The sequence below is a fragment of the Molossus molossus genome, unplaced genomic scaffold, assembly GCF_014108415.1.
Source record: "Molossus molossus isolate mMolMol1 unplaced genomic scaffold, mMolMol1.p scaffold_m16_p_21, whole genome shotgun sequence".
Classification (NCBI taxonomy): domain Eukaryota; kingdom Metazoa; phylum Chordata; class Mammalia; order Chiroptera; family Molossidae; genus Molossus; species Molossus molossus.
The window spans coordinates 38,040,787-38,055,187 of record NW_023425357.1 but is presented as its reverse complement, the minus strand read 5'-3'; the positions used below and the strand labels follow the sequence as shown (position 1 = coordinate 38,055,187).

At 40.0% G+C, this 14,401-nt stretch overlaps 2 protein-coding genes and 1 non-coding gene across 6 annotated transcripts in view; 1 reads left to right on the top strand and 2 right to left on the bottom strand.

The window, feature by feature from the left end:
• TERB1 (telomere repeat binding bouquet formation protein 1) overlaps positions 1-10,012 on the bottom strand; it is a 63,536-nt gene extending 53,524 nt beyond the window's left edge. The window contains exons 1-3 of one of the 2 annotated variants that reach the window (XM_036274415.1): positions 9,968-10,012; positions 9,832-9,881; positions 908-970 (exon numbers count right to left, since the gene is read on the bottom strand). In XM_036274415.1, the coding sequence (XP_036130308.1) occupies positions 908-938 (31 nt within the window). In that variant the 5' untranslated portion in view covers positions 939-970; positions 9,832-9,881; positions 9,968-10,012. Of the gene's footprint in view, positions 1-907; positions 971-5,360; positions 5,434-9,831; positions 9,882-9,967 lie in introns of those variants that run through there. The other variant, XM_036274416.1, reaches the window with a different exon arrangement.
• On the top strand, positions 6,421-6,524 carry LOC118639635. The gene has a single exon (XR_004961215.1). It is a non-coding gene; the product is annotated as a U6 spliceosomal RNA (small nuclear RNA).
• Positions 7,679-14,401, bottom strand: part of NAE1 (NEDD8 activating enzyme E1 subunit 1) — a 33,487-nt gene continuing 26,764 nt past the window's right edge. Inside the window, exons 17-20 of one of the 3 annotated variants that reach the window (XM_036274417.1) lie at positions 13,480-13,572; positions 9,968-10,082; positions 9,832-9,881; positions 7,679-7,921 (exon numbers count right to left, since the gene is read on the bottom strand). In XM_036274417.1, coding sequence (XP_036130310.1) covers positions 7,812-7,921; positions 9,832-9,881; positions 9,968-10,082; positions 13,480-13,572 — 368 coding nt within the window. In that variant the 3' untranslated portion in view covers positions 7,679-7,811. Of the gene's footprint in view, positions 7,922-9,831; positions 9,882-9,967; positions 10,083-13,114; positions 13,225-13,479; positions 13,573-14,401 lie in introns of those variants that run through there. The other 2 variants (XM_036274419.1, XM_036274418.1) reach the window with 2 other exon arrangements.

The following is a 14,401-nucleotide window of genomic DNA, read 5'->3' as shown; positions in this document are numbered from 1 at the left end:
GGTGCCCAGGGCAAAGACCAAGATGGTATGGGGCATCATGTGCAAAAGACCATACATAACTCTGGCTGGATGGCTCAGTTGGTTGCAGCACTGCCCTGTACACCAAAGAAAGACCATGTGCAAAAGGGCCAAGTGTAACAGAAGTATAACTACCCATGCCTAAAAAAAAAATGTAATCACTCCACGTCACAACCTATAAATACACGAACACTCCTTCCCATTTGGGGAGTAGGCACTGTTAGAGCATGAGCTTACCCTCTCCATTCCTTGATCAAAGAATAAAGTTTCTGCTCTGCTTTATGAAACTAGGTCTTATTCTATTGGTGCTAATAGTACTGGGCAGAAGGACCCTGATTTAGGTCCCAGGACCTGAAGGGTCAGTAACACTAATGCTGATTTCCAAAATGCCACATATTCCTTACTCTCCATTCACCTTTCTGAAATGTTTTCCTCAGTCTTTTTTTTGAGGGCCTCCTTCCTCAGCCAAACCCTTATGTGATGGTGTGCATTAAAGGGAACACTATTTATTTCCCATTCTTTTCTCTTTTAATATTCCCTCTCTGGTTAATCTCCTTCATGTCCATGGATTTAATTTCCACCATTCTGAGGATAACTCTGAAATCCTCCAGGCATACTTTGATGGTAGTTCTCTCAGGTTCCCAACTCTTCTGGTATTCTTACCTCCATTGAATCAGCTATAATAGAGTATTCTAATTATCAGCATGCCTTTTTCCTTTAGAATATCAATTTCCTGAGTGAATGTGACAGGCAGAGAGTAGGTACATGATACATATTTATATAAATTGTTGAATTATTCTTTCATTTCCTGGAAACTGTCAGATAATCTGCAGTATTACCTACAAATTTATAAAACTACTTCCAGACATATGATTCATGAACTTCTCACCTTGTATTTTCTTTGTGTCCTCATTTTCCATGCTTATCTGTTTTCTTTTTCCTTAGATTTCACCTATAAAAGTATTTTCTCAATTTAAATCAAAGTTTGAAATATACAGATGATGCATTATAAAATTGTATACTTGAAATCTATATAATTTTATTATTAACCAGTGTCACCCCAATAAATTTAATAATAAAAAATTACTGCCCTGGATGGTGATGGTCAGTAGTTAGAGCATCAAGCCATGCACTGAAGGGTCGCAGGTTCGATTCCCGGTCAAAGGCACACACCTGGGTTGTAGGTTCGATCCCCTGCCCCAGTTGGGGCATGTATGGGAGACAACCAATTGATGTGTCTCTCTCATATCTATGTTTCTTTCTTTCTCTCTTTTTTTTTCCCTCCCTCCATTCCTCCGTCCCTCCCCTTCCTTCCACTCTCTCTAAAAATCAATGGAAAAATATCCTCAGGTGAGGATTATTAACCAAAAAAGAAAAAAAACCTCTAAAAACAAAACAGAACAACAACAACAACAAAAATTTCCTTTATAAAAATAAATAAATGTTTGAGAATTCCAGATTTATAAATGCAAAGGGACAGGGAAAGAATAGTTTTCCTGGGGCCAGAAGAGCAGGCATTGAATTTACAACTTATTAGATATATGGTACAGGGTGTGCTTTAGTTCTCTGAGGCTGTTTCCTCATCTGTAAAATAGGAAATTCCTACTTCAGAGAGTTGTTACAAGAATTAAATGTGAAAACATACAAAAATGCATCTGGCATCTTTAAGTTCTACAGACATTCAACACATTTTATTAAATAAACACACAGCTTGGCCAATGTAGCTTAGTGGATTAATCATCATCCTGTGGACTGAGAGGTCCCAGTTCAATTCCTGGTCAGGGTAGGGTATGCCCAGGTTGCAGACTTGATCCCCAGTAGGGGGCATGCAGGAGGCAGCTGATGGATATTTCTCTCACATCAATGTTTTTTTCTCTCTCTCCCTTCCTCACTCTCTAAAAAGATCAATAAAAACATATTTAAAAATAATAATAAACACACATGCCCTGGCCGATTTGGCTCAGCAGTTAGTGTCAGCCTGCAGACCAAAGAGTCTCGGGTTCAATTCCGGTCTTATATGCTTTATTTTAAAATGCTAAACTAGCCCTGGCCGGTTTGGCTCAGCAGTTAGAGCGTCGGCCTGCGGTCCTGAGAGACCTGGGTTCGGTTTCCGCTAAGGGCGCGTACCTCGGTTGCAGTTTGTCCCCGGCCCTGGTCGGTTGTGCGGGTGGCAGCCACTCGATGTGTTCCTTTCACATCGATGTTTCTTTCTCTCTCTGTTCCTCTCTCTCCCTCCCACTCTACCTGAACAAAAAAATGGAAAAATGTCCTCGGGTGAGGAATAAATAAATAAATAAATAAATAAATAAATAAATAAAATAAAATGCTAAACTAGCCCTGGCCAGTTTGGCTTAGTGGTTAGAGCATCAGCCTGAGTACAAAGAATCTCGGGTTTGATTCCTGGTCAAGGGCACATACCTCAGTTATGGATTTGATCCCCGGCCTAGTCAGGGTCATGCAGGAGACAACCAATTGATGTGTCTCTCTCATATCCAAGTTTCTCTCTCCCCTTCCCTCCCTCCCTCCCACTCTATCTAAAAAAGTCAATGGATTAAAAAAAATACTAATTTTTTAGAAAAAAATATATCAGAGTCCAATTAACTTCTTAGAGCAATAAATCGGGACTCACAGAACTCTAAAATTCTTATGTACTTCTACGTGGTTAAAGGGAGATACCGAATTAGCCTTTCTATTTTTCATTCTCAATTTCAAAATGAAAATAAAATTCCCAAACAAAAAATATTTAAATAAATGTGAGAATCTTTTATAAAGCAATATACAAACATATACCAATTTTGCCATTTTTTAACTTAAATATTCTATTTAAAAAGAAATGGTTAGGTACATTATAGTACATTTGCAGGATATTGTTTACTCAAAGTGTTTAAAAGCAAGGTAAAAATGCTTGTTACAAAATAGCAACATAATAATACTTGCTGTCTTTAGCTGATAGTTTTATGGTGTTTTATTCCAGTTTTCTATTTTTCACAATTTTTATAATAAAAGTTTCTAATGTGCCATAGTCCTTTTTTAGGCCAAGTGCTGTTCTATAAATCTTATAAATATATTTTTAGTCATTACAACATCACTACAAGAGAGCTATAAGGATGAAGATATATGAGGACAGGGTAAACAATTTGCCCAGTTCAAATAGCTTGGAAGTGAGAGAGCTGGAATGGGAACCAAGAAAATCTGAAGCCAGGCCCTTCACTCCACTCTTACCCTCTACAGCAGCGGTTCTCAACCTGTGGGTCACAACCCCTCTGGGGGTCAAACAACCCTTTCACAGGGGTCGCCTAAGACCATCAGAAAACACATATTTCCGTTGATCTTAGGAACTGAGACACTGCTCCTCTATGGTCTCCAGGCGGGTCCACCCACATGTAGATATGCCCACATACAACATGAGGAATTGTAATAAAGGGTCGCGGCATTAGGAAGGCTGAGAACCACTGCTCTACAGTATTGTATTGTATTAACTCTGAGCCAATGGGTTAAGATTGGGGGGGGGACGGGACTAAATTAAAAGACTGTTAAAAAACTGACTACCGGCCCTGGCCAGTTTGGCTCAGCAGTTGGAGCGTCAGCCTGCGGACCAGAGTCCTGGGTTCAGTTCCCTCTAGGGGCACATACCAAAAAAAAAAACTTGACTACCGTACATTTGTGGAGGTGTTTGCTTTATGAGGGAGTTTAAGGAATATTTCCTTAGTTATAATTAATCTATTCTGCTTTTTCATATAATTTTACTTTTAAAGGATACAATTTTTAAATCTAAATGTCTTGACATTGAAACTGACAACATACACTACCTTCTATTCCTTTGTCTTTCTTATACTATCTTCTAATAAATGGTTACTTTGCACAGCAAAATCAGATAAAGCTTGCCAAGTATCTGCATTAATACAAGTCATCTATTCACTAGCTAATGGTTTAAAAAACATCAACAGCAAAAGACAAGTTACAACTTTCAAAAGATTGATAATTATAAAGTTATATTTAAAATGATAAAATATAATCTATTCCCAAGAACAAAAACATCTGCCCAGCCCTGGCCAGTTTGGCTCAGCGGTTAGAGCATCAGTCTGCGGTCCAGAGAGACCTGGGTTCGGTCGCTGCTAAGGGTGCATACCTCGGTTGCAGTTTGTCCCCGACCCTGGTTGATCGTGCGGGGGGGCAGCCACTCGATGTGTCCCTTTCACATCGATTTTTCTCTCTCTCTCTCTCCCTCCCACTCTATCTGAACAAAAAATAGAAAAATGTCGAGTGAGGATAAAAAAAAAAAATCTACCCAATAAATCATTTACTTAGTGAATAGATTAGATGCAAACTGTAATAAACAACAAGATTTCAAAATTATTTACTGTATTCTCACAGAAAAAAAAAAGGGAGGATCCTAGATTACAGAAACTCTCCCATTAACAGGTTTCACTCAATCTACTACCAATTCAAATTCAACTCAAATGTAAGCAAATTAGTTGGACTAGAAAATGCTAATGTGAAAAGCTTTTTGAAATAGAAATATCACTCCCCCGCACCATGAATACCAGAAAGATAAATGACATCTTGCTGTGTAAAACTGGCAGGGCTGAAAATCCCACCACTAAATGCCATCACTAAGTTGTTGACAGTGGATACTGAAAAGGTTAATAACGTTTTAAAGGGTACAGGTAAAAGCAACTGTGAAAAATGCGTTGCTTGCATGACTTTTGCTCAGCCTTTTGTGGAGTATGGATTATCAGATTATTCACAAGACAATGAAACACCCAGCAGATGCAGGATGAGATACCAGACCAGTCCAACTGCAAAGTGGACAACAGGGCCATGAAGACTAAGTCAGCAGGAACTGCCAAAAGCTAGAGGCAGAGTATATAACCTACACTCCAACTGTTATTCAGGGCTGACTCCCTTTTCGAACTCAGCCCACCTGCCCCCAGGTGTTTAGAATACAGCTACTTACTCTACATGGGCCCTGAGTTGTGGATGTGATCTCCTCTTGGCTCAGACCTTTTAGATACCAAGCCTGGCTTCATACATAGTGGAAAATTCCCTCTAAAGTATAGAACAGGCAAAGGAGAGAAAGACAAGCAATATGCAAGTACATGTAATATAAATTTTGTTACAATAGTTGAAGTAGGTTGAGAAATAAGTCAATCAGGTCCAGAAAACAAACTGAGGGTACAAGGAGGCAGTTCATTCTATGGTATTAACGCTCTCAAACTCAGTAGATGGAGTAGCCCTTTCGCATAAATCCTCATCTCAGTCTGCACAGGGAAAGGTAAGTGATCTTTTCAAGGAGAGCCGTTTCCTGAATTTCCCCTCATGAACGCGGAGACCTTGCTCACCTAAAGAGCTGGCAGAACTCCTTTTGAGGAGCACAGGTGGTGCCTCAGGCTCTTCTTCGACCAGGTTCTCCAAGTCCTGCGAGGAGTCGGGCACTGGTTAAAGGCCTCACCACCGACGATTCACCAGCAGCGGGTTGGGCCCGCAAATCAGCCCAGTTACGGGCCGGCGGCATCAGGTGCTGCGGCACACGCAGTCCGCCCACCGTCCGGGGAACAACCTCACCAGTGGTTCCCACCCTTCCCTACATCAGAATCACCAGGGGAGGTGGCGCAGTTTCTGAAGTACAAGCGGGTCAAAAACTGCCAGGCTCTAAATGCCTAAGTGGTAGGAGCCAATGATTTATCTCACCAGCTGCTGTGGGAACCGCAGCCGGGATCTGTTGCCTCCTCAGAGGGGTCCCTGCCCGCACGCTCAACCCATCCCCTCACGTGGGCCGGTTAAGAAGGGAACAGTGGCGCGTTCTACATCCTTGCCCCTGTGAGGGCCACCTGAGCCTGCCGGCCGTGGCCGGTCTTCCACAGGAGGCAACGGACCGGCTCCGGGGCAGGGCTGAGGGAGGACCCCAACACGAACACGCAGGGAGCCACGGCTTTTACCCTCACGTGGCCGCGCTCGGAGCTCCCGCCCTTCATTCCTTAGCGCCAGCCTACCGCACTCAGCAGCCCATTTCCCACCAAGAGGGTGAAAAAGCACTTCCGAGGGGTGGAACTTCCGGCAGCCCCGCCCCAACGCGGAGTCTAATGGGCAGGGATTAGTAAACACTAGATTGGCGTCTTCAAGCGGTGGAAAAGGCACGACTTGAAGGGTAAATCCTCCAATCTCCCTGCCCTGGTAAGGGCTTCCTCTGCTCAGAGGGGCCTTCACCCCATGAAGGTAGCTGGGAGGGCTCCGAGATGGAAGAGGTGGGCTCTGGGGCCTTGGCCTCACACAAGTGTGCAGGCTGGTGGAGGAAGTAGGGCCCACATTCCTCTCTCCCAACCTTCCCTTCCCATGCATCCTGTCATTTTCTGATAAAACTAATACATCTGAAATATTTGCTTTTAAAATTATATTAGTTTTGTGCTCCCTTCTGCAGCACATATATTCAAGTTGCAACAATACAGAGATTAGCATGGCCCCTGGGAAAGAATAACCTGCAAATTCATGAAGTGTTCCAAATTTTTTGAGAAAGATAAATACCTTATGATTTCACTGGTATGTGGAATTTAACGAACAGACTGAGCTACCAAGCAAAATAGAGACAGACTCACAGAGAACAAGCAGACAGCTGGGGGTGGGGGATGGAGGGAATGAACAAACAAAAGTCCATCCCTCACCATTTCGTGCTTCTACTTTCAGGGCTTCACTCTATTGCGGTTTTTTAAAATATATTCATTAAGAAGTTGATCAAGACAGTGAAACTGATACAGCACATGCTTGGTTGTCTGAGTTAATGATATACCCCTGTATTACAATTATAATTAAAATTACTGTACGTATGGACTATAGGCCTATGTATTTGAGCACTCCAGTGTCCGATAGCCTGGGGACTGGCGCCAGGCAAAGTGCTCCACCATTGTCTCCTTGCTCAGCCTTGTCTCCCACCCTGAACGGCCTGCCTCGAGCCTATAGATTAACTCCCATCTTGCTCTTATCTATTCACATTCCAGAGGCTCCATGCATGGCCCCCACAGGGCCAAACCCTAAGGGACAAATTCCAGATACAACAGGCAGATATAAAAGACACGAGCCCCTACATTGAGCGCGGCTTCTAGGACTCGACCCCCGGAGTCTGTGAACCCGCCCGGAGTGTACCCAATAAAGCCTGATCCCTGTTTATTCGGCTGATTGGGTCTCCAGTCTCTTCTCTGTTTTATTCGGCGGCGCCCCCGATTCCTTACATCCAGCAATCCTTCAATGCCACATGCAACCACTAAAATCTGGAACAGATTAACAAGGATAGACGAGGGAGACTGTACATGGACAACACTGTGGTGATTGCGGGGTGGAGGGGGATGGGTGGAGGTGGAAGAGGGCATAGAGTGATAAATGGTGATGGAAAACATTAAATTTAAAAACATGTAAAATAAGATTCTATTAGTTTTAACAAACAGTGATACTCCCAAGATGTCCATAGCTAAAATCTGCACATGGATTAAATTCAAGACTGTAAGAAAAAATATTTAAAACTATTTCTAATAAAACATGATTTCTATAAGTAACTTTGAAACAGCAAGCCAAAAATAACAAACTCAATTAGAAACGGATAGCTTTTATTCTCTGGGAAATTTACTGCTTCCTTCACACACCATCCCCAACCCCCACAAACAAGATTACATTATTACAAATGAGAAAAATGTTTATTAAGCAAACAATTTAATAGTTCTCCTTTAGCAGAATTTTACAGATTACAGCACAACCTAAAGGCAACTATAGTTTCAATCATTAACACACTACATAGGGTACTTATTCTACAACTGAAAAGTTGCTGAAGTTTGTGACATGCCACTATAAATGTAAGTATTATTAAAAATTACAAATTGTTTGGTGATTATTTTGATAACCTCTTGAGCAGCAGCTCCTGCAAGGGAAAAGGAAAAAAGTAAATCTTTGAAAAAGGTATTTCAAGAATTGTATAAAAATATTCAATTTTGTAAAGAAAACCTTCCCTTTTTCCAAAAGCAAAGGTGTTTAAAAGTAATCCAAACAGACATGATTCACTGAGTCATATCAAAATAAAGGACTACAACATTTTTTATAACTATGTTCTCAAAAGAAAAGTTTTGTTGTATACATTCATATGCCAGTTTTAAAGAATGAAGTACTTTTTTTTTTTATCCTCACCCAAGGACTTCTTTTTTTTTTTTTTGATATTTTGTTCAGATAGAGTGGGAGGGGGAGAGAGAGAGAAACATCGACGTGAAAGGGACACAATGAGTAGCTGCCACTAGCACGACCCAACCAGGGCAGGGGACAAACTGCAACCAAGGTACGTGCCCTTAGCGGGAACCGAACCTGGGTCTCTCAGGACCGCAGGCAGATGCTCTAACCGCTGAACCAAACTGGCCAGAGCAAGAATGAAGTACTTTTAATAATGGTGGTTTAGAAACATTAGCAACATATATTAAGTTAAAAATGTCAATATAGTATGGCTGACTGCATTTTAAAGGATACATATAGGCAGAAATGATTCTCAAAGGGCACCTTTCTACTTTTTTTGTTTTGTTTTAAGACAGAATATTTTTATTTATTATTTTTATTTATTGTTGAAAGTATTACAGATGTCCCTCCTTTTCCCCCCATTGACACCCTCCTCCCTACCACCCCCACCTTCACTGCACTATTGTCTGTGTACATTGATTATACATATATGCATTTAAGTTCTTTGGTTTATCTCTTCCCATCCCCTACCCTCCTGTCCTCTGAGGTTTGTCAGTCTGTTCCCTACTCAAGAAGCCTGAAATACCAATCAGAAAGAATATATGTACCCCTATGTTCATAGCAGCGCTGTTTACAAATAGCTAAGAGCTGGAAACAGCACAGGTGTCCATCAGTAGATGAATGGATTAAAAAGATATGGTACACCTACACAATAGAATACTATGCAGCTATAAGAAAGATCTCTTACCACCTGCTTTACTTTTATAATAAAAAGGGAATAAAAGTGTATTTTTTTCTAAATACATTCGTATTTTGGAAAAAAATCTCTATTAAATCCTACCAGACTGCTGTAGCTACTCAAAACAAAATAGAAGAAAAAAAAATTACTAAGAAAAAAATTCATCTTTTATAATCTGAAGCTTTTATAATTATGAAGCTTTCATAAAGATTCATTGATTAATACAATGTTAGTCTCAACTATGTACCAGATGCTGTTCTAGGTACTAGGGATTAGGAAGGGGACAAAAGACAAAAATCAGTACCCTCACAGACCTTACTTTTTAGTAGTGAGGGAGATCATTTACAAATAAGTAAGATGTATAGCGTGTCAAATGACTAAGTGCTAAAGAGAAACAGCAATGAAGGATATGAGTACAAGAGTAGGGCCTGTTTTAAATCAGGGAGTGAGGGATGACTTCACAGGGAAGATAACATTTAAACAAAGACCTGAATTGCCCGGCCGGTGTGACTCAGTGGTTGAGCGTAGACACATGCATCAAGAGGTCACCAGTTTGATTCCTGGTCAGGGCACATGCCCAGGTTGTGGGCCCGATCCCCAGTGGGGGGCATGTAGGAGGCAGCCAATTGATGTTTTCTCTCATTGATGTTTCTATATCTCTCTCCCTCTTCCCTCCTCTCCCTCTAAAAAAAAAAAAAAATTAAAAACAGAAAATAAAGACCTGAATGAAGTGAAGGAATATAATGACATTGCACCACTTAATATTTAACATCTTGTTTCACTGACCTCCCTTGTTAAAATAGCTAAGAAAACAAAACTTCATAACTGTACTAAATAAGAATAGAAGCCAGTCTTTCATCTTTGGAACTCACCCCCTAAGAATGCAGCAATGGTGTGTGGCTCAGCAGCTCCATATCGGCAACTACAGGAAAGAATGGAGACATGAACTTTAAGTAGCTTTTCACAGGTATAGGTATTAACTCTTAATATGGCTTAAAAAATACTCACAATTCATGGACATAATCATCTTTCACCATTACAGATAGTCCATATTCCTGAAGGAAGCCAGTGAGACAAGACTTCAACTTTCCTATATCTTCTTCAACTTGATAGTTAGATAACCCTTAAAATATACATGAAAATTAATTTTCATTAAAATAAATATGTGATTCAAAATGAATGGCTACTTCCTTTATTTAATCCGGTTTTAGATGTTCTAGTCAAAACAGCAAGGTGTGAAAATGAAGAACAAAAATATCAGGAAGTATGAGACCAAATATCATGAACCTGTAACAATCAAAGAAACCATAAAAAAGCTATTAAAATTCGAATTTGATAAGCCTGCTTTTTCACTGCTCCATATCCAGTATCTGGAAGAGTGTCTGGCACACAGTGGTGCTCAATACTTCTTTGATAGAAGAACTGAATCAATAAAGTGATGTCCTATTTATACCCTTGAAAAAATTATGGTATTTATTATCCATTTCCAGATTAAATGACACTGAGGACATAAAGCTACAACAGGTAACACTGAGCATTAACAGATGCTGGTTACTGTTCTAAACACCATATATATTCATGTATTTATGTAATCCTCACAACTGCCTTATTTTACAGATGAAAAAATTGAGGCACAGCCCAGCCAGTGTGACTCACTGGTTGAGTGTCGACCCATGCACCAAGAGGTCGCTGGTTCGATTTCTGGTCAGGCACAGGCCCAGGTTGTGGGCCCAATCCCCAGTAGGAGGTATACAGGAGGCGGCCAACCAATGTTCTCTCTCATCAATGTTTCTCTCTCTCTCTCTCCCCCTTCCTCTCTAAAATCAATAAAAGAAAAAAATATTTAAAAATAAATATATAAAGTTCCTTAAAAAAAAATTTGAGGCACAGATTAAGTTATTTGCCTGTTACTTAGCTCATAAATAGCAAAACTGGTATACAAGCTCTGGCAGTTGTTAATGACTAAACTGTAATGTCTCAAATGATGTTATTATTATTATTACTGGAAGGCATTACATTCAGTTTTTATTAAAAAAAGTCAACCAGCCCTGGCCGGTTTGGCTCAGCAGTTAGAGCGTCGGCCTGCAGTCCGGAGAGACCCGGGTTCGGTTCCCGCTAAGGGCATGTACCTCGGTTGCAGTTTGTCCCCGGCCCTGGTCGGTCATGCGAGTGGCATCCATTCAATGTGTCCCTTTCACATCGATGTTTCTCTCATTCTCTCTCTCCCTCCCACTCTATCTGTACAAAAAGTGGAAAAATGTCCTCGAGTGAGGATAAAAAAAAAAAGTCAACCCTGGCCGGTTTGGTTCAGCAGTTAGAGTGTTGGCACGCAGACCAAAGAGTCGCAGGTTCGATTCCTGTCAAGGACATGTACCTTGGTTGCGATTCAATTCCCAGCCCTGGTTGGGGTTGTGCAGGAGGCACCAATCAGTGTGTCTCTCTCACATCAATGTTTCTCTCGTTCTCTCTTTCTCCCTCACTCTCTCCCACTCTATCTAAAAATTAATGAAAGAATATCCTCAGGTGAGGATTAAAAAATAAATAAATATTTTTTAACCACTCTGGTTTAAAAACGATCACACTACTCTTCCTCACAATAGTAATACCTACCCTTTATTGAGTACTTACAAGGTGTTAGGCAATGTGTAAAGTGATTTTCATACACCACATATTTAATCCTAACAGTCTAACAGAGGAGATAATATTATTGCCATTCCATAAATAAAAGATTTGAGACTTAGAGGGAAATAGTGACTCACCCAAGGTCAAGAGACCATAAGTGACAGAACTTTGATATGAATCTAGGTTCAAAGCCTATGCTCTATGTGGTAGCTACTCTCCCAAGATGGCTCCTCAATGTACACCCCTTTATGCCCTCATGTAGTCCCCTTCTACTCTTAATCTAAACTAGCCCTGTGAAGTCAATAAAATACAACATATGTGATGCTGTGTGACTTCTAAGACAAAGCCATAAAAAGCCTTGTACCTTCCACCTGGGACTTTTGGAATTTTAATTCTGAGGAAGCCAGAAACCATATAAGAAGTCTACCCTAGGACTGCCATGCTAAAAGGAATCCCTAGCTAGCTATGTGGTAACATATGCCTGACAAACCCACAACAGTTCCAGTAATCCTCACTAAAGTGCCAGACAGCTGCGTGAAAATGATTTCTCTGTTGTCTAATTCAGTCAAGCGTTCAAAATAACTCAAATCCAGAGCATCATAAAAAATCCCCTCTCCTCAGTGTGATCTGCCTAACTGACCCCAGCCAAATCACAAAATTATCAGATAATAATTTACTGTTTAAATCCTGGCTGGTTTGCTAAGTGGTTAGAGCATAAGCCCACGGGTCCAGAGAGATCTGAATTCAGATCCCACTAAGGGCAGGTACCTCAGTTGCAGTTTGTCCCTGGCCCTGGTTGAGGTTGTGTGGGTGGCAGCCAGTAGATGTGTCTCTCTCACATCGCTGTTTCTCTCTCTCTCTTCCTCCCTCTCTCCCTCTCGCTCTATGAATACAAAAAGTGTCCTCAGGTGAGGATTAAAAAATAATAATACTTTACTGTTTTAAACTACTAAGTTTTGAGATGGTTTGTTATGCAACAATCAAAAATACACTCTAATCAAATAATACAAATAAAGCAATGCATATTTAGTGTTTATTTTCTTTCTTCTGGTAAACTAGCTCATTAAAACTATAACTCAGTGGGCATATGACATCAGTTGGGGCAACAGGTTTTTTTGTTTGTTTTTTTAATCCTCACCCAAGGACATTTTTCCATTTTTTGTTCAGATAGAGTGGGAGGGAGAGAGAGGAAGAGAGAGAGAGAGAGAAAAATCGACGTGAAAGGGACACATCGAGTGGCTGCCACCCACACGACCAACCAGGGCCGGGGACAAACTGCAACCGAGGTACATGCCCTTAGCGGGAACCAAACCCGGGTCTCTCTGGACCGCAGGCCGACGCTCCAACCGCTGAGCCAAACCGGCCAGGGCGGGGGCAACAGGTTTTATGATATACCTAGAATATACTGCTATGCAATAATCTTGCATAATTAAACTTATTTTAATAAAAATTTTCTGGGCAACTAAAAATCTTTGTGATTATGTCAATTATCCAATCACTATATTTACAGATAAAAAAATTAGATACCAGACAAAGAAATCTCTACATCTTCAGAATTCTGAGTTCAGAAGTCACTGCCACACTTCTTATGACTTTCCATTTCCACAAAACTCAGTGTGAATCTTAGAAATAAACTGTGGAAACTGAAAGAAAATATGTTTTCTTCTATATGCATTCAACCAACATTCCCCTGTAATAGTTTAGAATCAGACACTATTTGCAAATAGTTACACTTAAAAAATAAATGGTAGTTCCTCACTGAGACGAACTAAGTGTAAACTGTTTAAAATATAAAAATCAAAGACCAATAATTGTAAACACTCAAGAATACTTTAAGATTTAATTCAAGGGTCTATCCAAAATTTTATTCTATTTGATAATTCAATTGCTATTCTTACCTGGATATCTACCATGTTGCTTATGAAATCTATCCACAGCCCGTAACATTAAGTATAATACTATCTCATTATCTGGACTGTCCATGCTGGAAACTGAAAGGGAAAAAACTCCATAAAATTTAGGTAATTTATGACATAAAAACAATGGACAGAATTTACAAGTTTCAGGACACAACACAATTTTGTCACAAAATTTTAATATTTTCAGGACACAACAAAATTTTAACATAAAATTTAAGTATTTTGTGACAATAACATAGAAAATGATAAATAAGATAAAACCCAGTTGTCTTATGGACTATTAACTATAATCACCATAATCTCTACTAAAGTAGTAACATGCTGACCTTAGCTCTTCTATTTATCACACAATTTACTCAGTAACCTACCTAAACATGATTTTACGTATGTATTAAGTTTTACATTTTGAAATTATGACTACTTGGATAGGTTTATAGAATAAAATTTAGAGTGTAAATATTTCTATTATTCTTTATATTATCACCATATACTCAATACTATTATACACAAAATATTAATCTCTTTATATTAAAGCTGTGGTACATTTATACAATGAAATACTACTTGGTTATAAAAAAAGGAAACTACCTTTTGCAACAGCATGGATGGACCTGAAGAACATTATGCTAAGTGAAAGAAGCCAGTCAGAGAAAGACAAGTACCATATGATTTCACTCATATGTGAAATATAATGAATAAAATGAACTAACAAGCAAAATACAGACAGACTCATAGACAACAGGCTGACAACTATGGGGGATGAGGGTTTGGGGAGGGGGGGAAATTGAGCAAAAAAAGAAGTCATGGATAGGGACAACAGTGTGGCAACTGCCAGAGTGGGGTAGGGAGGAGTTGGAAGAGGGTATAGGGGGATAAACGGTGATGGACAGAGACTTGACTT